Genomic DNA, 23,757 nt, shown 5'->3' on the forward strand with positions numbered 1-23,757 from the left:
TGTCAACTTGAAAGAAAATGGAGAAAATATCATCTAGATGAAAGCAGGCTTAACTGTAAGAAACACATGACAGTGTACCGCCAGGTCGTAACAACAGCCAAAATACAATATTCTTCTCAACACATGGAACAAGTTGCAAATTCAACCAAGCAGCTATTTAAAATAGTAAACAGCCTACTGCAAACCTCACAACAGAACCAGCTTTCACAGGTACAACTAACCAGCAATGATTTTGATACTTATTTTGCCAACAAAATTAAAGGTCTCCATCAGGACCTACAGACAGTCCCATCAAAGCTCCTACCTGCTAATTAAGAGAACACTCCCTCTTCCCTGCCATGCACAGCCATCTGGGACTTATTCAACCAGGTCATAGAGGAAGCTCTTGAAAATATTGTGAAAGGTCTACAGCCTTAATAAAAGCATAGAGAGAAGCACTGAAAAGGGAGCACATACCTATAGGGGAAAAGAAAGAACTTTCCCCTAATAGTTAAAAGCAAAATCTAACAGCCTAAAAATGCAATAAAAGATTCTTAACCAGTGAATTAAAAGATATTCCTCAAAATAGCACATGAAATCCTTCAGGTACTGAGAATCCAATGATTCAGACCTTTGAGAACATGGTACTACGAGATATTGAGAAAGTAAGAAAAAAAACAACCATTCTATAATTTAAATAAAAATGAAAAGAATGCAATTTTTATTCAAGAAATTTTATTAAATGTTCCAGTAACAAAATGTAAGAAAATAAACAGAAAGCAACTCATAATTTACAACCACCATAGGAGTATTAGTACATTCAATCCAGAATAAGCTGGAAGAATAACAACAGATAATGGCAAATGAGTTATCAATGATATACCAATTGGAAGTTTTAATTAGAAAACCAAAGAGGAGACGTAGATAAGTAAAACAAAGGGGATAGAAAATAAAAGATAATTAAGAAGGATAAATAATGCAATTGACTCATGTGTAGAAGTAAGAAGGAAAAATACAGAAAAGCTGAGAAGGCATAACCTTGAAAAGGAATGTGCACATACAATAGTCAGTGGAAAACTAAGCTGTGCAAACACAAGCCTGGTCTGACAGATGAGATTAGAAACAGACAATGTCTGATAGCAGAAATGCTGACTTGTGGTTAAGAAGAAAAAGCAAGGCTAAAGATAAGGGAAAATTAACAGGACACAGACACAGATGTGAGCAATTAGGGTGTACAAAGTTTAAGTAAAGAACAGCCAAAATATTCTGTATATAAGTAAGGACAGAAAAATTGTTAGCAAGCAACTTCATCTCTGTACCTGATGGAATTGTACTCTGTATGACTTGCTTCCTATGTAAAATTATTACATAGCTCTGTCATGATAGTGACAGTTGAATAAAAAGAAAAATTTTTACTGTATCTTTTGTATGCTTATTATTATTTTATCCAATTGAACTCACAATTTGAACAAATTGGTGCCCCGTGTGAGGAGTCAGCGGCAGGACTGCTGACAAGTTATCTGTTTTTGGTTGATTGATCAACGGTGCATCGGTCTTACGATACTGATCAGCTCGTGAGAGGTGCTCTGCAATCTTCTGATTCGTAGACGGGGACTGCTTGGTTTTTTGTGAGAAAAGCGGGACCCCCGATGCCTGTTTCGGTGATTGACTAACAACGCCCCGGTCTTGCAATACTGGCCAGCTTGTGAGAGGTTCGTTGCAATTACTTGATCCGAGGTATCTGCTTAGGTGTTCTCAATAGGTCAGAAAGTCTTGAGGAAAAACTTCACACACAAGACTTGGAAAGATCCAATCTACGTCGGACCATTTGAAATAAAAGAACTCACCCATACTGCTGCACGATTAAGTGATCATACTACCTGTGTACATTTATCCGACATAAGACGTGTCATTGGTACTGAGTGATTGAAAAGGCACTCATCTGGAGTATTGTCGTGGTACATTTTATGGTTAATGAATGATGTTTGGACCTACACACCAGCCACATCACTGACACGGCAATGAGGTAGTGGGAAGTTGGACAATAAAAACCCCACCGTACAACTAGACAACAAGATAAACCACCCGTGGAAAAGCATGTCTAAGAGAGAGTACCATTAGAGAACAGTGTTTAATAATAAATAAAGAAAACACTTATTGTACATTTACTATGTTCCGCTCAGGATTTGAAAGTTTTTCAGAAACCACAAACAATTTGTTTAATAACAAGAAATAAGGAGACTATTGAAAGTAATGAGTTCCTGAAAAGGCGAAATGAGAGCTTAATAAATGACTGACTGGACATTTACCTTCAGCTAATAAATTTCTGAATAGGATAGCACACCCATTGTTAGTAGTGTTATTAGTTAGTATAGTATAGTACTAGTAATATGTTTTCTAACTTGTAGAAAATGGAAAAGGAAAGAAATAAAAATTAATAATATGCACAACATGACAAACGTAATGTACAGTAGAGTACAACAAAGGGAAGTGTAGAAAGGAAAGGTAATATGCTTAAAACTTCTAACCACAAATGCAGTAAAGGAAGGACGAGGAATAAAAACACTTGAAAGAAAATGTTCTTTAGCTATGACGGCCCAGATAGAAGGAGTGATGAGAAATGCCATATCCTAATCTGGCTCAAACATGCTAATAGAACTATAGTGTGGTGAACACTGTAAAACAGTGTTCAAAGGGAGGTTTGTGTAGAAGTAAGAAGGAAAAATACAGAAAAGCTGAGAAGGCATAACCTTGAAAAGGAATGTGCACATACAATAGTCAGTGGAAAACTGAGCTGTGCAAACACAAGCCTGGTCTGACAGATGAGATTAGAAACAGACAATGTCTGATAGCAGAAATGCTGACTTGTGGTTAAGAAGAAAAAGCAAGGCTAAAGATAAGGGAAAATTAACAGGACACAGACACAGATGTGAGCAATTAGGGTGTACAAAGTTTAAGTAAAGAACAGCCAAAATATTCTGTATATAAGTAAGGACAGAAAAATTGTTAGCAAGCAACTTCATCTCTGTACCTGATGGAATTGTACTCTGTATGACTTGCTTCCTATGTAAAATTATTACATAGCTCTGTCATGATAGTGACAGTTGAATAAAAAGAAAAATTTTTACTGTATCTTTTGTATGCTTATTATTATTTTATCCAATTGAACTCACAATTTGAACACTCATTAAAACTGACAATACCATTGTTATAAACAGGCTGATAAAGAAGGAGCAGTCATTGTGATGAATAAAAATGACTACACCAGTGAAATAAAAACACAAGTGCAAGATGAGAATTTTTGTAGACATTTAACTACTGATTCATTAAAAAAAAGAATTGATTCTCTCCTAGAGATAGGAAAACAGGCAGGATATCTGACATTATGGGGCTCTTCTACTAAGCTGCAGTAAAAGGGGCTTTGTGCTAGCACTGACGGCCATTTTTGCTGTGCACTCAGGCCTTTATTAGCAGGCCAAATAAAGAAATGGTCATGTGGTAAGATTCCACTTACTATGTGGCCATACAGGGAGGAGCACTTACCGCCACTCACTGAGAAGGCTGTAAGGACACCCTCGCTATCCTGGCGGTAACCGGCCATTATTACCGCTGGGTAACCCCCTGCAGAAATATTTTCCAATTATTTCTGCTAGCCCGAAAATGTCACGTGCTGGGGCTGGAACTACCACCAGTGCCTGCGTTGGGCCAGCTGTAGTTCCGGATTGCCACGTGGTAAGCCCATGGTGGTCTTACCACTGCTTTGTAAAAGGGTCCCTAAAAAAATTTAACTTTTTGCAGGTAGAACATCCAAGGATTCCAATAATATATATATTATCAAAATACATGTCATTAACTAATCCACCTGGAAGATCAATTGTTTTGGCAATTGAGTCTGAATTGGAGCCTCTTCGTATTCCCTTCGTGGACACTTTTCTTAGACCCATGATACCCCATATTCCATCTTATACACGTGATACCTTACACATTATTAACATCCTTTGTGAACTCATGTTGACAGCTCATAAATATTTTTCTAGTTACCCTAGAAGTAGAATCCTTGTATACAAATATTCCTCAAAATGAAGCATTAAGGGGTCCTTTTAGCAAGCTGCGGGAAAAAGGGCCCTGCAGTAATGGCAGGGGCCGTTTTTCACACGCACCATGGCCCTTTTTACTGCAGTGGGTAAAAATCCCCCAAAACAAAATGGCTATGCAGTAAAGGCTCCTGCGATGATCGATTACTGATGGGTTACTGATGTGCTAACCATTTCCGGTGTTTATCCCCTGGAAATGGCGCATGCTGAACCTGAAACTACCACCGATGGCCGCATTGGGCTGGCAGTAGTCCCGGAATAGCGAGCGGTAAGCCTGCATTGGACTTACTGCCATTCTTTAAAAGGGCCCCTAAATGTTATTAGAGAAGCCTTAAGTAAGAGGACTACCAATACAAGGATTCCGACAGAGTACATTGTGAAACTAGCCACTTTAGCCCTCAAAGAGAATTATTTTTATTTTGAAGGATCATTTTATAAACAAATTAAAGTGACTATGATGGGGGCCACTATGGCCCTATCTTTAGTAAACCTTTATGAAGTAACTTTGAGGAAGAATATTGTTGCATTATGGGAGTTGCTATAACAGATCCTTAAAAAGAAATTTGCCTTACAGTCAATTTTTAAGGACACGATTAAATAGACAAAGTACATGGCTTCAAAATTCCTTGAAAGAGGTTACCCAAGAAATATATTGAAGAAAGGTTTACTAGGACTATGCAACAAGAAAGGGATTCCCTTTTACAAATACAACCAAAGACAGAACAAGATAAAATAGTTTGAGTGGCGCACTAGCTTTTCCTCCAGTCTTAGCCAGGAAGAAAAGAAAGACAGATCTCTTTGCTGTGGCTTGGTGAACAGTTATGTCCTGATCTTCCCAGGTACTTTTTAGAAAGTAAACAAATGTTTAGTTAGTGTTATAATTGATCCATATTTCAATCACCTGTTATTGTTTGCCGAGTGCACATTTTTTCTTTATTGTTCAATTTTTAAGACAAAAAACAATTTAGTTTGTTGCCTCTGCCTGTCTGGACTGATAAATAATCCTGGTGGTTTATGTGTTCGGTCTGTGAGTGCTTTCTGGGAACTGTGGGACCACTGGGAGTGTAGTTCTATTATCCTAGAAATCACTGGGGATAATTTGTGAGCGGGAGACTCGCCTAGAGGTGGTTGGGACCCAGTTTGTGGGAGGAGGGTGCCAGTGTAAAGCAGGTAGACCTGAGCTGTGCTGGGGATAGACCCTCTAAGTGGCCACAGGGTAACCCCAGGAGGGTGGGGTGTTTTGTGACAGAGATAATGTACAGCTGCCTGAAATAACTTTATAGACCCAGCAGGTCACCTTAAATTCCACCTGAGATTCTATAAGCAAGCAATGTAGTTCTCTCAACAGAGGAGATGCCCTTTCAAACTTTTTGCATCTGTAAATCAATTTAGCTGTAGTATACTGTAAAAGTTGAAGTTTATATAATTTCTTTTGTTGTAATCCAGCATATAGAACACTATAATAATCGATTTGAGTTAAAAGCAAAGCCTGTACCAGGACCCAAAAATCTTCTGAAAAGAAGAGGGACCTTAATTGATGCAATTTATAAAATGCCTTTTTACAAAAGCTATTTACTTGTTTTCCCATAGTCAGCTGGGAGTCTAAAATAAATCCTAAGACCCTAGATGAAGCTTCATAAGGTAATTCTTCACCTGATTTTAATGTAATGGGCTTGGTTATATCTGAAATAGAGGTACCAAAATACAACAACTTGATTTTAGTGCTGTTAAGTTTTAATAAATTCTTAGATGCCCAGAATTGATTTTTTTCTATGCTGTCCAAAATCAGTTGATAACCCACATCATAATCAGAACCTATTGGGAGCAAAATAAGGATATCATTGGCATAAGATAGAACCAAACACTGTGAAGACTCCATAGAAGACCCCAAAGAGCTCATAAACACATTGAAGAGAATCGGTGACAATGGAGATACTTGGGGTACTCTTGGAGTCCAGGACTTTGAAAATATGGCATTCTTCTTAACTCTATAGCTTCATTTGGTAAGAAAAAACTTGAACCACTCCAAGACCTGCCCAGCAAAACCAAGCCCAATTAGCCTTCCTATAAATAATATATGGTCCACTGTATCAAATGCTCCAGAGACATCAAACTACAGGAGAACAAAGTGAATATTTTGGCTTAATACATTTTTTTAATTTGGAAGCCTAAATAAGGAACAAAGACTCAGTACTGTGCATAGGTCTAAACCCATGCTATGAGTTATGCAAACTTTGAAAGTTATCTAAGAAAATCATAGTTTGAGAAGCAACTGTAGATTCTAGCAGTTTGACCATCCACGGTATACTAGCCACAGGGTGGAAATTTGAAGCTATCGACAGATCAGACCCTTCAGATTTAGGGATAGCTGTTGAAATGATTTCTTCCACAGCAGAAGGAAAATTCCTTTCACGAAATGAAGTGTTAACAAAATCAGTCAGCCAACTCACTACCTCATTTAGAATGTTTCTTAATTAAAAAAAAAAAAAGGATAGCTATCTAACACCCTCCCCTTTTACAAAGTCGCGTGGCAATGCTGACACATTCCATTCACTTTGAATGGGCTGTGTCGGCATTACCACACTGGCAGCTTTTAGAATGGCTTTGTAAAAGGGAGGAATGAGAGGCAAAATTTGCCCGCTAATGATTTTAATTTAAGCAGTATTTCATTTTCTTGAAGCATGGTAAAAGATAACAATAATCACTCAACAAAGATATTTTTAGATGGAACACTAACATCTTCCATTACTCCCAAAGAGCTAGTCAATCCACCATTTAATAGAGGTGATCTAATTTTTTCCACCTTATCTACAAAATAGTTTGCCAGATCTTCAGCAGGGGGAGACACATTGGAGAGGGGAGATACAGGTAACATTTTATTACAGGAAGAACAAAATTTATTTTCAAACACAATACTGTAAGATCTAACAAGATAAAACAGGAGTCAGATCTGTCTGTATTCTTACATTCACTGAAAGGGAGCTTTTTACTAAATGATCACATTAATTATTCATTATTCATAAATACTTTTTTGAGATGAAATATTATATTATGTTTTAGATAAGTTTATGCCAATTTTTATGTATATCTATTTATTAATTTATGTTTTTCATTATTTATTACAAGACTATTATGTATAGACATGTTTTTATTCATATTTATTAATTTACTAATTTATATGTTTTTATCATCCATATTATATTATACATGTATAAATGCATTCCATATGATAGCTTGTATTTGTTTATGTGGCCATTTTTTCACAAATTCCATTTTTTTTGCCTTAATAGATATCTAATATAATCACTAAAGAATGAATATAGCACTTTCTGTAGGTAATAACGATTTTTGCATCATTGAAACATTGCTGCTGAAACGCATAAAATATATAACTTTAAGGGGTCCTTTTACAAAGCCACATTAAAAAGTGGCCTGCAGTAGAGTGGGCGCACATCTTTTAGGTGCACACTGGGCCATTTTTTACTGTGGCTGGGAAAAAAGCAATTTTTTAATGGGCTGGGAAATGGGCCTGTGCTAATACTAAAATTATTGTGCGCCTATTTATGGCCTGAGCCCTTACTGCCATCCATTGACCTAGCGGTAAGGGCTCACACGCTACCCACACAGTAAACATGCAGCATGCGCCAATGTGGGTGTACTGCCAGTTACTGTCGGGAACTCCCTTCCCCCCCCCCCCCCCCCCACCCCCCAGTACAAAATAGAAAATTCAGATTCTACATGCACCAAAAGTGGAATTACTGCCGGGCATACAGACTACCCTGGTGTGGTGCCGATTGGGCACACACTACCCACACGTTAGCCCTCTCGCACATTTGTAAAAGGGCCCCTAAATGAGCATTTTGTGAGTATAACAAAGCACTTATTTTAAATTAGCGCTTCCAGAAGGGCATGTAGTGCTGCATTAATTCTTATTCTTCAATTTTCAACTTTTGAAAAATGATAATTTTTTCTGTGGGTTTTAACTTTTTTAGAATTGGATTAGAAAATCCTTAATTCATGGATTTAACTCATTTAGGTATATTCTGACTCATTTTTAGGTTTTTTAAATCAAGTTTTTAAAGCTTTTTTTGTTGAATGTACTTTATATCTTTGTTTTAATTTTGGCTGTTTAATTATTTTTTTTTAGATATGGAATACTTTGAGGAATTCTTTTTTAATTCTGCCACGATTGTGACCGTGCCCCTGTGCCCAGACTCACCTTTTCCCCCAGTGATCTGGCCCTGTGGCTTCCCCGGACTGCCATGTCCCTGCATTGATGCATCTGCTGCCTGTTTCCGTGTTATCCAAGCCTCGCTCTGTTTTCCCTGTTATCCAAGCCTTGTTCCAAGTTGTGACATCATCAGCAAAGTCCTTTATAATGCACCTTGGAACTTTCATGCTTTGCCTTTGCAAGAGGTCTCTTAACCTTGTCTTTGTGTTCCCTATTTGGAGCCAATTCCGGCTTGGCTTTATTCCTGCATGCTTTGTTTCCTGCCTAGCTTCATACCTGTGAGTCTTGTCCCTGAATGTCTTGTTTCTGAAATCATGTAAACCTTGTTCCTGAAGCCTTACTCCTGTGTAGTCTTGTTCCTGCCTACCTGTCTTTCCATGTATCTTGTAGCTGAATGCCTGGCTTCTGTAAACCTTGCTCTTGAAGTTTTACTTTTTTTCCTGCCTGTGTTTCTATGAGTCTTGTAGCTGAAGCCAAGCAAGAACAAGGTTTCTGAACCTTGTTCTTGTAAGCTTGGCTCTTGCTACAGCCAAACCCTGCTCCTGGTTTTTGTTACAGTTTGACTCTGCTCCTACTTTAGCCAAAGCTCTGTTCCTTGCTACAGTTAAACCCTGTTCTTGCTTTCTGCTAAAGTCAATGCTCTGTTCCTGGTTTCTGCTTTAGCCAAGTTTCATCCCTGACTCCTGTTCTGCTACAGTCATGTGTGTTCCTGACTCCTGTTCCTGCTACAACCAAGTATGTTCCTGACCCCTATTACTGCTACAGTCAAGTCTGTTCCTGACTCCAGTTCCTGCAAAGCCAAGTCCTGTTACTGTTAAGCCAAGTTGTCACAAACCTAGAATACTGCATATGAAGCCAGATGCATGTGCCCATGACGCTGTTGATCCTTGTCCTCCAGGGCGCCTACAGTCTGGGTGCGTCTACAGTCTGGGCGCGTCTACAGTGACGTCAGATGCCTTCAGCTTAAAACCAGGAACCTTGCACTGCTTCTTTGCCTCGGCTACTACCGTGTTGGTTGCACTGGTCCGTTCTCTCCTGTTGCTTGCTTCCTAGCCACACCTCTGCTTGAACCTGACCTTGTTTCCTGATTGCCACCTGCCTAGACCTCTGCTTGGACCCGATCTTGCTTCCTGATTGCTGCCACCTAGACCTCTGCATGGACTCGACCTTGTTTCCTGATTGCTGACTGCCTAGACCTCTGCTTGGACCTGACCTTGCTTCCTGATTGCTGCCTGCCTAGACCTCTGCTTAGACCTGACCTTGCTTCCAGATTGCTTGGACCTCTATCTGGCCTGACCATGCTTCCTGCTTGCTGAACACCTGGATCTCTGCTGACCCTATCTGCGGTGACTGTCTGCCTCACTCCCTTGATGCCTAGTCTGGTTCCCTTCCTGGTAGTCCTTCCTGCCCAGATCCTCCAGAAGTCCTGCCAGCCGCCTGCACCCAGGGGCTCAAGATCTGGGGAACGGCGGTTATCACAGGTGAAGAACTGGGCTTTCCGACTGCCTATTCTAGAACTGATCCCATGCCTTCGAGCCTGGAACTTCTGCTCTAGGATCAGCACAAGGGCTCACAACCGGCGGCTATGCCCTGGTTACTCGCGACAACCTGGGACAGACCGTGACACAAGTCCTGTTCCTGGTTCCTGTTGCTGTCAAGCCAAGTCAGGCTATTGCCTTGTCTATAGTCTTGCTTCTGTTTGTTCCTGTTGCCTAACTCTTATCCTGCTTTGTTTGCCGAGTCTTGTGCACTGTTTTGTCTTGCTCTTTCTTGTGTCTGGATCCAGTTCTTACCCTGCCTTGCCTTGCTGTGTCTGAACCCAGTTGTAGCCTTGTTCCTGTGTCCGGCCTTGTTCCTGTATAGGATCAGTTCTAGCCCTTTGCCTTGCTTTCTTGCCTTGTCTGGATCCAGCTTCTGTCTTGCGTGTCTGCTTTGTCCACTTGTGCTTACCTTGCCTTGTCATGTCTTTTCCAGTCCAGTCCTGTCTAGATCCAGTCCTTGCCTTGCCCTTTTATGGACCCAGTTTTAATCTAGTTCCGTGTCTTACCTTGCTCTGTTTTTCCTTGTATTGCCTGGGTCTCAGTCCCAGTTTTAATCTAGTTGCGAGTCTTTCCTTGTCCTGCCTGGGTTCCAGTTCTAGTCCCTTTGCCTTGCTTTCCTTGCCTCGCCTGCATCCGGTCCCTTTTATCTCTTGTTACTTCTGTCTTGCCTTCTCTGGTCTCCTGGTCAATTCCAGTCCTATCCCAGTCTTATTTTGCCTTGCTTAGTCTTGCCTTGTTCCAACTCCTGCCTTATGCCAGCCCAGGTGACTTGTCTGCCTCAGCTCTGGCTGCGGTCCAAGGGCTCACCATACCTGAATCCATGACAAATTCACTGGTTAAACATTTTTTATTACATTTTTTTAGGCTGTTAGATTTTGCTCTTATCTATTAGGGGAAAGTTCTTTTTATTCCCCAATAGGTATGTGCTCCCTTTCAGTGCTCCTCTCTATGCTTTTACTAAAGTACACTGTCACCAATACTGTGGTGCTTATGGTTATGAGTTGGTTTCACTGCTGTGAAACAACTTGGAATATGTGGAGCCACTTTGATGGCTTTTTCACTGTCACTTATTTTTTGCTACAGACATATCAGAACACGGCAGCCAGGCTAATTTACGGTGCTTCTAGATTTGAAAGACCGCTCTGAGAGAAACTGCACTGGCTTCCTGTCAAGGACCGTATCATTTTTAAACTCTGTACTTTGGTGCATAAAATCATCTATGGTGAAGCCTCAGCATATATGGACACCCTCATCAACTTGCCACCAAGGAATTCTCACAGATCTGCGCGATCGTACTTAAACCTTCATTATCCAGTATATATTGGACTTAAATACAAAAGCATCTATGCATCAACTTTCTCCTACACTAGCGCTAGCGCTCGTCTGTGGAATGATCTGCCTAAACTGGTGAAACTTACTCCTGATCACCCCACCTTCAAAAAGCGCCTCAAGACCTTTCTATTTGGCAAAGCTTATGCGCTGCTCCTGCCTGGCACCTCTAACTTCTGAAATCTCTTTATCCCGGTGTCATATTACTCACCACTGCTCTTTTTTCTTTTTCTCTACCTCGCTTTTACCCTTTTACCATTTTACTTCTAAGACATTGATTGTTTGCACTCTGCCTTGTTGTGTGTTTTATGTAGATTGTTGTAAGCCACATTGGGCCTACCCCTGGGTGGGAAACTGTGGGATATAAATGCTGTAAATAAATAAATAAATTATTGTCTGTTTTATCAAGTATGATTTTATATTATGTACAAATTTACATTTATTTGGTTTCTACTTTTGATGTTTTTAATTTGAAGATTTTGATTTTAAATTATATTTTTAAGACTTGTTTTACTTTAATTTTTTATGATTTGAATGATTTTAATTTGATTGTTTGTTTGTATATTAGTTTCTATCCCCGACACAGCCTGTGGGTGAAATATGGCCACATCGGGTGATTGTTTTAATAAATCTGCACATCTTTTCAGACTGCTGGTCTGCTTGTCTTTATACTACTTGGTATTGATAAGGTCTCCTATCAAGTGTAGCATCTCTGTGGCGATTAGTGTAGACTTTTCCTCATTAATAAGGAAACTTATTAAGCATGCTTACAGTGTCTTGCACAGTTTGACAGAAGGACTATGGCGATACTGCTGAACTGAGCAGTCATTTAAGAATGGGTAGATTTAACAGGCAAGTCTATAACCATTGGCCTTCAATTAGGTGCCCAGAGAGCATGCAGTGTGTGCCTACTTTCCTTTCTGCAATACTAACATAGCCAGGTATTAACATGCCTAACCTTTAGAGTTAGTGTAAGTGCAACCGTATAGCAAAGGATGTGTGGAACTTACAGTATTGTGTAAGTGATCTGCGTAAGTGGAAGCCCTTCCTATGTCCAACCATGCTCTATCCACTTGCAAATAAGCACTATGCAAGTGCATATTTGTAGAATTGCACTTAGGTGCCATACTAGCTTTTACATGCATAAGTGTTCACATACAAGAGTAAATGCTAGTATTGTAAACATTCACATGCATAAATGTGAGCAGCTAGATTATAAAATTGCCCTAGTAGTTGTCACAGACTTAGGGGAGGTGAGCCCTTGGGTCATAGCCGCAGACCGGCATGTGACAGGCAAGTCACTTGGGCTGGAGTCAAGCAGGTAAAGAACCAGGAAGCAAGACTGGTATGTGGAAACTAGGCATCAGAGAAGCCAAGCAGGACTGGAAACCAGGCACCAAGAGACCTGTTGCAAAGGCAGTGAGTTGAAGGCAGGTACTTCCTTAAAACATGTGCGACAGAAAACGATGTTCCCTGCTGGGATCCTGGAAGCACTGCTGCTGGCGCTGCAAGTAAGCTCCTCCTGTGCACCCATGCGCCCTAGGAGACCAGCATAGGGCGATGCTGCACAGGAGCAAGATGCCACAGGAACGTCGCAGAGGCCAACCAGTGCAGAAAGTGGGAGAATCGGGCGTGGGGCACAGTAGAGCCACGACATTAGTGTCTCTCCCTACGCAGAAAAGCAGCAACTACTGCAAGACGTTTGGTGAAATCCCTGGATGCCAAGGATAGGCCAAAGGGAAGCACCCTATACTAGAAGTGTAGACTGAGAAGGGTGAATTGGAGAAATTACCAGTGTTGCAGGTGAATTGGAATTTGGGTGTAGGCATCTATTAAACCTAGAGCAATAAGCCAATCTTTCAGTCCAATAGTGGAAGGTTAATTTTTTCTTTTTGATGTAGACTGAGATTTTGTTCCAAGCCTTCCAATTTTTGGGAAATTAGGAAGAATCTGAAATAGAAGCCCTCTCCCTGTTGGTGGGCCGGAACCTCTTCTACAGTACCCCTTTGAGAAAAACTACATTGGCTCCCAATCAAGGAACTCATCACCTTCAAAATCTGCACCTTGGTCCACAAGATTATCTACGGTGAAGTCCCAGGATATATGGTCGACCTGATCGATCTCCCAACCAGAAATAGAACCAGAGCATCACGCACCTACTTGAATCTCCACTACCCAAGCTGCGAAGGACTCAGATACAAATTAACCTATGCATTCAACTTCTCCTACATAGGCACACAATTGTGGAATGTACTACCAAAGACTGTGAAAACAATCTATGACCACCTAAACTTCAGGAGATCATTAAAGACCTACTTATTCAGAAAAGCATTCCCCACCGACTTAACTTAGATGCCTCAATCCTGCAACACAGCAAAACCATAGATTGTACTGGACATTATATATTCCTTCCTATTTTCTATCCCTATGTACCTGAAGATACTTACCCGACCCTAATATCAAATTGTATTTATTTCCATACCAGACTTTGCGATCGCCTTTACGGTATTATGTATGTCACAATGAGCCTGCAAATAGGTGGGAAAATGTGGGATACAAATATAACAAATAAATAAATTATTTTGGTGATTTCTTCTAGTAGAATTGATATGTGGTGTTGAGGAAGGCTCAATGCATTTAGTGGAAAGGTATTTGGACGATTTTTGGAGAGAATCAAACTGTAGCCTTGACTCATGACGGTGAGAACTCATTGATCTGTAGTGATGTTCTGCCACTCCTCCATGAAGAATTTAAACCTCCCACCTCCCAACTGGTTGTCGATTTAACAATGGAGGTGGTAGGAATTGTTTCTTGCTTGTGTTTCCTTTGTTACTATCCTTGGGATAATTGGCATTGGGCAGCCAATCTGGGGTACGCTTGATACCTTTTCTGTGGGTAAAACTGCTGAAAGTATTGATAGTGACAAAGTATCTTGAACTACATCTACTGACCCTTGTTGTTATTTGCAGGGAAGTGAGTTTTCTCACTCTACAGCAGGCCTCAACAAATTTTCTTAGGACCTCACAGACAGCTCAAAAATCTAGGAGCCAGACTTGGTATGACTGGAATTACAGTACTTATAGGAGTAGCCTAGTGGTTAGTGCAGTGGACTTTGATCCTAGGGAACTGAGTTCAATTCTCACTGCAGCTCCTTGTGACTCTGGGCAAGTCACTTAAAGCAAAGTTTCTTACCTGAAGCAGGTATTCTCCGAGGACAGCAGGCTGGATATTCTCACACGTGGGTGAGCAAAGTTTCTTACCTGAAGCAGGTATTCTCCGAGGACAGCAGGCTGGATATTCTCACACGTGGGTGATGTCACGTCAGCCCCGGAGGATTTTCAAGCAAAAATCGCCAAAAGTCTCTTCTAAAGCGTTCCATCGCACGAGACGATCACACCACGCATGCGCGTGCACGATTTCCCGCCCGCCGCGCGGACATGCTCCTCAATTGAATCCAAAAGATGAAAGAAAGAACAACTCCAAAGGGGAGGTGGGAGGGTTTGTGAGAATATCCAGCCTGCTGTCCTCGGAGAATACCTGCTTCAGGTAAGAAACTTCGCTTTCTCCGAGGACAAGCAGGCTGATATTCTCACATGTGGGGTATCCCTAGCCCCCAGGCTCACTCAACACAACAAACAATGGTCAATTGTACCTCACAACAGCGAGGGCATAACAAGGATTGACCTGAAACAAGAAACATCTAACTGAGAGTGCAGCCTGGAACAGAATAAAATGGGCCTAGGAGGGTTGGAGTTGGGATTCTAAACCCCAAACAGATTCTGCAGCACCGACTGCCCAAACTGACTGTCGCGTCAACTGTCCTGCTGAAGGCAGTAATGAGATGTGAATGTGTGGACTGATGACCACATCGCAGCCTTGCAGATCTCTTCAATAGTGGCTGACCTGAGATGAGCCACTAACGCAGCCATAGCTCTAACATTATGAGCCTTGACATGGCCCTCTAAAGTCAGCCCTGCTTGGGCGTAAGTGAAGGAAATGCAATCTGCTAGCCAATTAGATATGGTGCGTTTCCCAACAGCAACTCCCCTCTTGTTGGGATTAAAAGAAATAAACAACTGGGCGGACTGTCTGTGAGGGCTTGTCCGCTCCACGTAAAAGGCTAATGCTCTTTTTTTTTTTGAGAGAATCTTTGCAGTCCAAAGTGTGCAGCTTGCTTTCGCCAGGGCTTGTATGAGGGCGAGGAAAAAATGTTGGCAAGACAATTGACTGGTTCAGATGGAACTCCGACACCACCTTTGGCAGGAACTTAGGGTGCGTGCGGAGGACTACTCTGTTATGATGAAATTTAAGGTAAGGAGCATGAACCACTAGAGCCTGAAGCTCACTGACCCTATGAGCTGAAGTAACAGCCACCAAGAAAATGACCTTCCAGGTCAAGTACTTCAGATGGCAGAAATTCAGTGGCTCAAAAGGGGGTTTCATCAGCTGGGTGAGAACGACATTGAGATCCCATGACACAGGAGGAGGTTTGACAGGGGACTTTGACAAAAGCAAACCTCTCATGAAGCGTACAACTAAAGGCTGTCCAGAGATAGGCTGACCTTCTACACGTTGATGGTAAGCACTAATCACACTAAGGTGAACTCTTACGGAGTTGGTCTTGAGACCAGACTCTGATAAATGCAGAAGGTACTCAAGCAAGGTCTGTGTACGACATGAAAAGGGATCTAGGGCCCTGCTGTCACACCAGATGGCAAACCTCTTCCATTTAAAAGAGTAACATCTTTTAGTGGAATGTTTCCTGGAAGCAAGCAAGACTCGGGAGACACCCTCAGAAAGATCCAATAAGGCAAATTCTAAGCTCTCAACATCCAGGCCGTGAGAGCCAGAGACTGGAGGTTGGGATGTAGAAGTGCCCCCTCGTTCTGAGTAATGAGAATTGGAAAACACTCCAATCTCCACGGTTCTTCGGAGGACAACTCCTGAAGAAGAGGGAACCAGATCTGACGCGACCAGAAGGGAGCGATCAGAATCATGGCTCCTCGATTTTGCTTGAGTTTCAGCAAAGTCTTCCCCACCAGAGGTATAGGAGGATACGCATACAGAAGGCCTGTCCCCCAATGAAGGAGGAAGGCATCCGACGCTAGCCTGCCATGGGCCTGAAGTCTGGAACAGAACTGAGGGACTTTGTGATTGAATTGAGTGGCAAAAAGATCCACCGAGGGAGTGCCCCATCCTCAGAAGATCTTTCTGGCTACAGCCATGTTCAGCGACCACTCGTGAGGTTGCATTATCCTGTTCAACCTGTCGGCCAGACTGTTGTTTACGCCGGCCAGATAAACGGCTTGGAGAAACATGCCATGTTGGCAAGCCCAAAGCCACATCTGTACGGCTTTCTAACACAGACGGCGAGATACGGTGCCCCACCTGCTTGTTTGTGTAGTACATTGCAACCTGATTGTCTGTTTCAATCAGAATAATTTGGTTCGATAGCCGCTCTCTGAAAGCCTTTAGAGTGTTCCAGATCGCTCGTAACTCCAGGAGGTTGATCTGAAGACACTTTTCCTGAAGGGACCAAGCTCCTTGAGTGTGAAGCCCATCTACATGCGCTCCCCACCCTAGGATGGATGCATTCGTTGTCAGCACTTTTTGTAGCTGAGGAATTTGGAATGGGCGCCCCAAAACCAGATTGGATCGAATTGTCCACCACTGAAGGGAATTCCGAAAGTCGATGGACAGCTGGATCACATCCTCTAGATCCCCTGTAGCTTGATACCACTGGGAAGCTAGGGTCCACTGAGCTGATCTCATGTGAAGACGTGCCATGGGAGTTACATGAACTGTGGAGGCCATGTGCCCCAGAAGTCTCGACATCTGCCGAGCTGTGATCTGCTGAGATGCTAGAACCTTGGAGACTAGAGACAGAAGGTTGTCTGCTCTTGGCTCGGGGAGATAGGCACAAGCTGTCGTCGTGCACAACAGAGCCCCTATAAATTCCAATATTTGAACTGGGATTAGATGGGACTTTGGGTAATTGATGACAAACCCTAGTAGCTCCAGCACTTGAATAGTCATCCGCATGGACTGTAAAGCTCCATCCTGGGAGGTGCTCTTCACCAGCCAATCGTCCAGATAAGGGAACACATGTACTCCCAGTCTGCGTAGAGACGCTGCAACAACTTCCAGGCACTTGGTAAAGACCCTGGGCGCAGACGCCAAGCCAAAAGGCAGTACACAGTAATGAAAATGCTGCGTTCCCAGCCGAAACCGCAGAAACTTCCTGTGAGCCGGGAGTATCAAGATGTGAGTATAAGCATCCTTTAAGTCCAGAGAGCATAGCCAATCGTTTTCCTGACTCATGGGAAGAAGGGTACCCAGGGAAAGCATCCTGAACTTTTCTCGAACCAGATATTTGTTCAGGCCCCTTAGGTCTAGGATGGGACGCATCCCCCCTGTCTTCTTTTCCACAAGGAAGTACCTGGAATACAATCCCAGCCCTTCTTGCCCTGGTGGAACGGGCTCGACCGCATTGGCGCTGAGAAGGGCGGAGAGTTCATCTGCAAGTACCTGCTTGTGTTGGGAGCTGAAGGACTGAACTCCCGGTGGGCAATTTGGAGGCTTGGTTTCCAGATTGAGGGTGTATCCTAACCGGACTATTTGAAGAACCAACCGGTCATAGTTTATCAGAGGCCACCTTTGGTGAAAAATTTTTAACCTCCCCCCGCAGGCAGATCGCCCAGTACGGACACATTTATGGTGGCTATGCTCAACTGGAGCCAGTCAAAAACCCGTCCCTGGTTTTTGCTGGGGAGCTGCAGGGGCCTGTTTAGGCGCACACTGTTGACGAGAACGAGCGTGCTGTGGCAGAGCCTGAACCAGCTGGGGAGGAGTAGGAGTGTACTTATGGCCCCTAGAGGCGTAAGGCGCACTTCTCTTCCCTTTAAAAAACTTCCTAGATGAGGAAGCGGATACAGAAGGCGCCCGGCGGGAGAGAGAGTTCATAGCGTTATCACGCTGATCGAGATGATCAATCAACTCTTCGACCTTCTCACCGAAAAGATGATCCCCCCGGCAAGGGATATCCGCAATTTTCTGCTAAGTACGTTCTTCCAGGTTAGAGGCACGCAGCCATGAGAGTCTGCGCATCACTATACCCATAGCAGAAAACCTGGATGTCACATCGCAAGTATCATAAATGCCCCTGGACAGGAACTTGCGACACGCCTTCTGCTGCCTGACCACTTGGCGAAAAGGCTCGGCCTGCTCCGGTGGGAGTGCATCAACCAAGCTTTCAAGCTGCTGCACTGAGTTCCGCAAATGAATACTCGTGAAGAGCTGGTACGACTGAATTTTGGAAGCGAGCATGCCAGCCTGAGATGCCTTTCTCCCAAAAGAATCCAAGGTTCTATGTTCTCGCCCCGGGGGTGCCGATGCAAAGTTCCTAGAACTCTTAGCTCTTCTGAGAGCGGAATCCACCACCGCAGAGTCATGAGGCAACTGAGACCGGACGAAACTGGGCTCCCCGTAGATCCGATACTGGGATTCAACCTTTTTGGGAATAATTGGGCAAGAAAGAGGCTTCTCCCAGTTCCTCATCAGCACTTTCCTGAGTGTATCATGAAAAGGAGCTGTGGTAGAAAACTTAGGTGGAGATGGATAATCCAGGACCTCGAGCATTTTGGCCCTGGGCTCATCCACAGTCTCCACAGGGAAGGGAATGGCCTCAGACATTTTCCGCACAAAAGATGAAAAAGACAAGCTCTCCGGAGGGGAAAGCTGTCTTTGAGGGGAGGGGGTCGAATCAGATGGAAGACCTAGAGTATCCTCGGCAGAGAAGACTCCATGACCCCCATCTTCATCAGATGAGCCATCATCGGATGGGGCTAGCAACTCAGAAAGAGCAGGCCGGATCTGAGCCCGTCTCGACATGGAGGTGCGGTGACCTCGATGACGGTGTCGAGAAGTCAACTCCCCAGGAGACTCCAGTGAAGCTTCCTCCATCGAAGGCACTGTAGAGTCAACCTGGGAAGCTGCCAACCCTGATACCTGAAGCTGTACCGGAGAAGGAGACCTCACCACCGGCGAAAGGCACGATACCGTAGGAGCCTCCAGTGCCGGACGCAAATGTTGCAGCACCACTTCTATGAAATCAGGAAAAATAGCCTTGATGCGCTCATCTACAGAAGCTGTCGGGAAAGGCTGCGGTGCCAGTATGGACTCCGGAGGCAGAACCTGCAGAGGATGGGGAGCCGGTACCAGACTGCTAGGCGACCTGTGCGTCGATACCTCCATAACAGAGGGAGAGCGATCCTCTCGGTATCGATGCTTCTCGGGTACCGAATGCTTCGATGACCTGGAGCTCGTGGTACCGTGTCGAGAAGGAGAACGATGACGGTGCTTCCTGGCCTTCGCCCGACGCCCGTCATCGAGACTCCTCGGTACTGGAGAGGAAGACATGGAATCCACACGCTTCCTCGGGGCCGGGTCCGATACAGGTCGGTCCCGGTGGGCCTGCAAAGCAGGAGGCGCCGAAGCGGGTGGAGACCCGCTCGATGCATCATTGCTCCCAGCATGCATCGGTCTCTTAGCAGCCTTCACCTGGTCTCCCGATGCCAGCGCTGCCCTCGACGTCGACGGTACCGATGCCGCCGGTACCGTCGCCAAGGTACCGGACTGAAAAAGGGTTTTTCTCTGGGCCTCCCTGGAGACTTGAGTACGTCTTTTCATTTTAAGACATAACTTACATTTCTCCGGAAGATGATCAGGCCCAAGGCACTGAAGGCACCAGGAGTGCGGATCAGTGACCGAGATAGTCCGGTTGCAGCGGGCACATGGCTTGAAGCCGCTGGGTGTCTTCGATGACATGACGGGAAAAACTTTGTCCGCTAAATTAAGAGACACGATTTTGTCAGAAAAAATTGACATAGAAGGGGGAAAAAAACCCCCGACCGAGCGACCCAACATGGTCGCGACGGAAAAGAAAGGAAACTTAGAAATGAGCAAAAAAACTGAGGAAATAAAGGTTTTTTTTTAATAGTGAAAACAATGAAGAACAGAAACAAGTTCGAGAAGAGAACTTTCCTCCGAAGAGAGGTAAAAACGCGAAGCACCCGAAAAGGAACTCCGTGTCACCTCAGACGCGGAAAAAAGAGAACTAAGGAGCGTGTCCGCGCGGCAGGTGGGAAATCGTGCGCGCACATGCGTGGTGTGATCGTCTCGTGCGACAGAATGCTCTAGAAGACACTTTTGGTGATTTTTGCTTGAAAATCCTCCGGGGCCAATGTGACGTCACCCACATGTGAGAATATCAGCCTGCTTGTCCTCGGAGAACCCTCCATTGCCCCTGGTATAAAATAAGTACCTGAATATATGTAAACCGCTTTGAATGTAGTTGCAAAAGCCTCAGAAAGGCGGTATATCAAGTCCCATTTCCCATTCCCTTTATGATCATTTATATATCGCACATGACATGCTCAAAGTGATGTATGCAATGCAATTTGTTTTACCAATAGTGACTAATCGGATAAGAGGCTACTGCTGTGCCTATCACTTACCCACCTGCAGCACTTGTGGCAACGGAGGAAAGCTTTAGGCTATGGTTGCTGGGGCAATAGGGGAGAGGCTAGAACTGCAGCTGCTAAGGGTAGGTGAGGGTGCACTCACCCACTTTCCCGCAAAAGCTGCGATCTTAGACTTTCTCCATTGCTCACCTGCCCTCAGCTAAATGTATTAGTCCAATAAAATGGTATTATTTTATTTTCTATATTTGTTTTATTTCTATTTGTTAATTTGTAAAGTGGTGATTGGTATTTATTAGTTTTTTCAAATTTACATCTGCTGTCGTTATATTTTGCACAGTACTAAGGGACATTTTCTGTTTCTGTGGTGTGTTGCAATGTATGCAGAATCTGGCATCTTGGAGGTTCAGTTTTGTCTAAATAGAAAGTTTATGGTTTCTTATTCTATAGTGGATTAGTGTGTATCTGTGTCTGTGAAAAAGACATGGCTTTCAGTTGGCATTGACTGTGCAGGATGGACCATCTGTACTATTCTGGCTGGTTTCGTTTTACAATAGGTGAATTGATGTTCTAGTGCTCACTGCAGTGTTTAAGATGCTTTCCTTTTCCTTGTGTGACTCATACAAATTACTGCTTATAGTATGGTAGAATTGCTCTATAGGTCCCAAGTGTTTATATTCTCGGTATGCCTAGTACTGGATTTTGGAGGGGAGTGTTAAAAAATGACCAGCCCCGGGTGTCAAATACCCTAGGTATGCCACTGCAGGTCATTAATTTTCAAAGTAAAGCACCATGCATGGTTTCCCTCTGAAAATGAACTCACTCACAGTCTACACAGCTTTTCAAACTTGTCCTAAAAATCTATCAACATTAATTGGGCTGCAACATTTAAAACTGGCTATATTTAATCATCAAGAACTAGGTAATCCATGTCACTATTGTTTATCAATTGTGTTTTCCAGACACATTTTAGACAAAGGAGAAAACAGAATACAGAGTTTTAGTAAAACAAATAATTTTGTGAGTGTGTTTTAAAAATACACCTTATCATATTAGAAAGCGAAGATAGATAGAATACCTTTGTTTGTGTTCTGCACTCATAATAAATTTTGCATCTTTTGAAAGAACAGAAGCCGCTTGCTGTACTCCTTTTCTTGTAGCACAAAACTATAATAAAGAGAGGGTTTTTTAATTTCTTTGACCTGATGCCATAAAATTATAACATATTAAACAAGAAAATATCCCTCATACCACAAGTGTTGGCTTTTGGTCCGAGTAGGTCTGTATAACACTAGATATTTTGTAATTAAGATTTAAATCAAATTTAAATTCTGTTTGGCTGCTGCTGCTTGGGAAACCCAGTACTACTTTGCGTAGCTTTACTGGTCGATGCATTTCATCCATTTTCAGGCATATGGCTATAGCTTCATCATGTGAAAGCCATTCTGCAATCTATAAAGAAGAATGAGATACTAATTTCAAATTTGCTATCCTTGCTAGCACTATACTTTCAGTAAAAATAATGACATCATTTCACCCCTTAAGAAAAATCAACACAGGAGCATCTGGGTTTACCTAGATTTACAATACTGAAAATAAGTAAGAAGAACTTTCAAAAATATAAGCAGATTGGATTATTTTTATTTGTTCAAGACGTTGAATACAATTGTGTCCCCAAATTCTTCTTAGTGTTGATTTTTATTAGAACTTCAATAGAATATTAAATTGATGATAGATGTTAAACAAGAATATGGCATAAAATGTTGAAAAGTTGATTTATTTAAGAGGCTATTTTAAATAGGTTTTGTTTGCCCAAAATAAAAAAGACAACTATCTTTCATTTCAAAAAACACATACAAATACCCAAGAAAGAAGGCCTAGGAACAAAACCTAGTCAAAAGCAAAATATTCAAAAGACAGCAAAGAACTGATATTTTGAGCCATCAAAGAGGCAATTTTTTAGGTGCCCCAATAATGTATGATAGGAGTGTATTCTATAACAGAGAGTGTGTATGAACATCTTGAAAATCTAAAGGTGGACAAAGCCATGACACCAGACGGGATCCACCCAGGATATTGATGGAGCTCAGAGAGGTTCTGGTGGGTCCTCAAAGATTTGTTTAATAAATCCTTGAAGACGGGAGAGGTTCCGTGGGATTGGAGAATGATGGATGTGGTCCCTCTTCACAAAAGTGGTGATAGGGAAGAAGCTGGAAACTACAGGCCGGTAAGCCTCACTTCGGTTTTTGGAAAAGTAATGGAAGCGATGCTGAAGGAAAGGATAGTGAATTTCCTGGAAGCCAATAAATTACAAGATAAGAGACAACATGGTTTTACCAAAGGTAAATCATGCCAAACAAATCTCATTGAATTCTTTGACTGGGTGACCGGAGAATTGAATCATGGACATGCTATAGACGTAATCTACATAGATTTCAGCAAAGCTTTTGACACGGTTCCCCAGAGGAGGCTCTTGAATAAACTTGACAGGCTGAAAATAGGACCCGACGTGGTGAACTGGATTAGGAACTGGTTGACGGACAGACGCCAGAGGGTGGTGGTTAATGGAATTCACTCGGATGAGAGAAAGGTGAGTAGTGGAGTGCCTCAGGGATCGGTGCTGGGGCCGATTCTGTTCAATATATTTGTGAGTGACATTGCCGAAGGGTTTGAAGGTAAATTTGCCTTTCTGTGGATGATACTAAGATTTGTAACAGAGTGGACACCCGGGAGGGAGTGGAAAACATGAAAAAGGACCTGCAGAAGCTAGACGAATGGTCTAAGGTTTGGCAATTAAAATTCAATGCGAAGAATTGCAAAGTGATGCACTTAGGGAGTAGAAATCCACGGGAGACCTATGTGTTAGGTGGTGAGAGTCTGATATGTACGGACGGGGAGAGGGATCTTGGGATGATAGTATCTGAGGATCTAAAGGCGACGAAACAGTGTGACAAGGCGGTGGCCGTAGCTAGAAGGTTGCTAGGCTGTATAGAGAGAGGTGTGACCAGCAGAAGAAAAGAGGTTTTAATGCCCCTGTATAAGTCGTTAGTGAGGCCCCACCTGGAGTATTGTCTTCAGTTTTGGAGGCTGTATCTTGCTAAGGA

At 42.9% G+C, this 23,757-nt stretch overlaps 1 protein-coding gene across 1 annotated transcript in view; it reads right to left on the minus strand.

The window, feature by feature from the left end:
* HFM1 (helicase for meiosis 1) overlaps positions 1–23,757 on the minus strand; it is a 472,985-nt gene that overhangs the window by 326,000 nt on the left and 123,228 nt on the right. The window contains exons 7-8 of the mRNA XM_030206735.1: positions 21,905–22,105; positions 21,732–21,820 (exon numbers count right to left, since the gene is read on the minus strand). Of these exons, the coding sequence (XP_030062595.1) occupies positions 21,732–21,820; positions 21,905–22,105 (290 nt within the window). The remainder of the gene's footprint in view (positions 1–21,731; positions 21,821–21,904; positions 22,106–23,757) is intronic.

This window comes from Microcaecilia unicolor, chromosome 6, assembly GCF_901765095.1.
Source record: "Microcaecilia unicolor chromosome 6, aMicUni1.1, whole genome shotgun sequence".
NCBI lineage: Eukaryota > Metazoa > Chordata > Amphibia > Gymnophiona > Siphonopidae > Microcaecilia > Microcaecilia unicolor.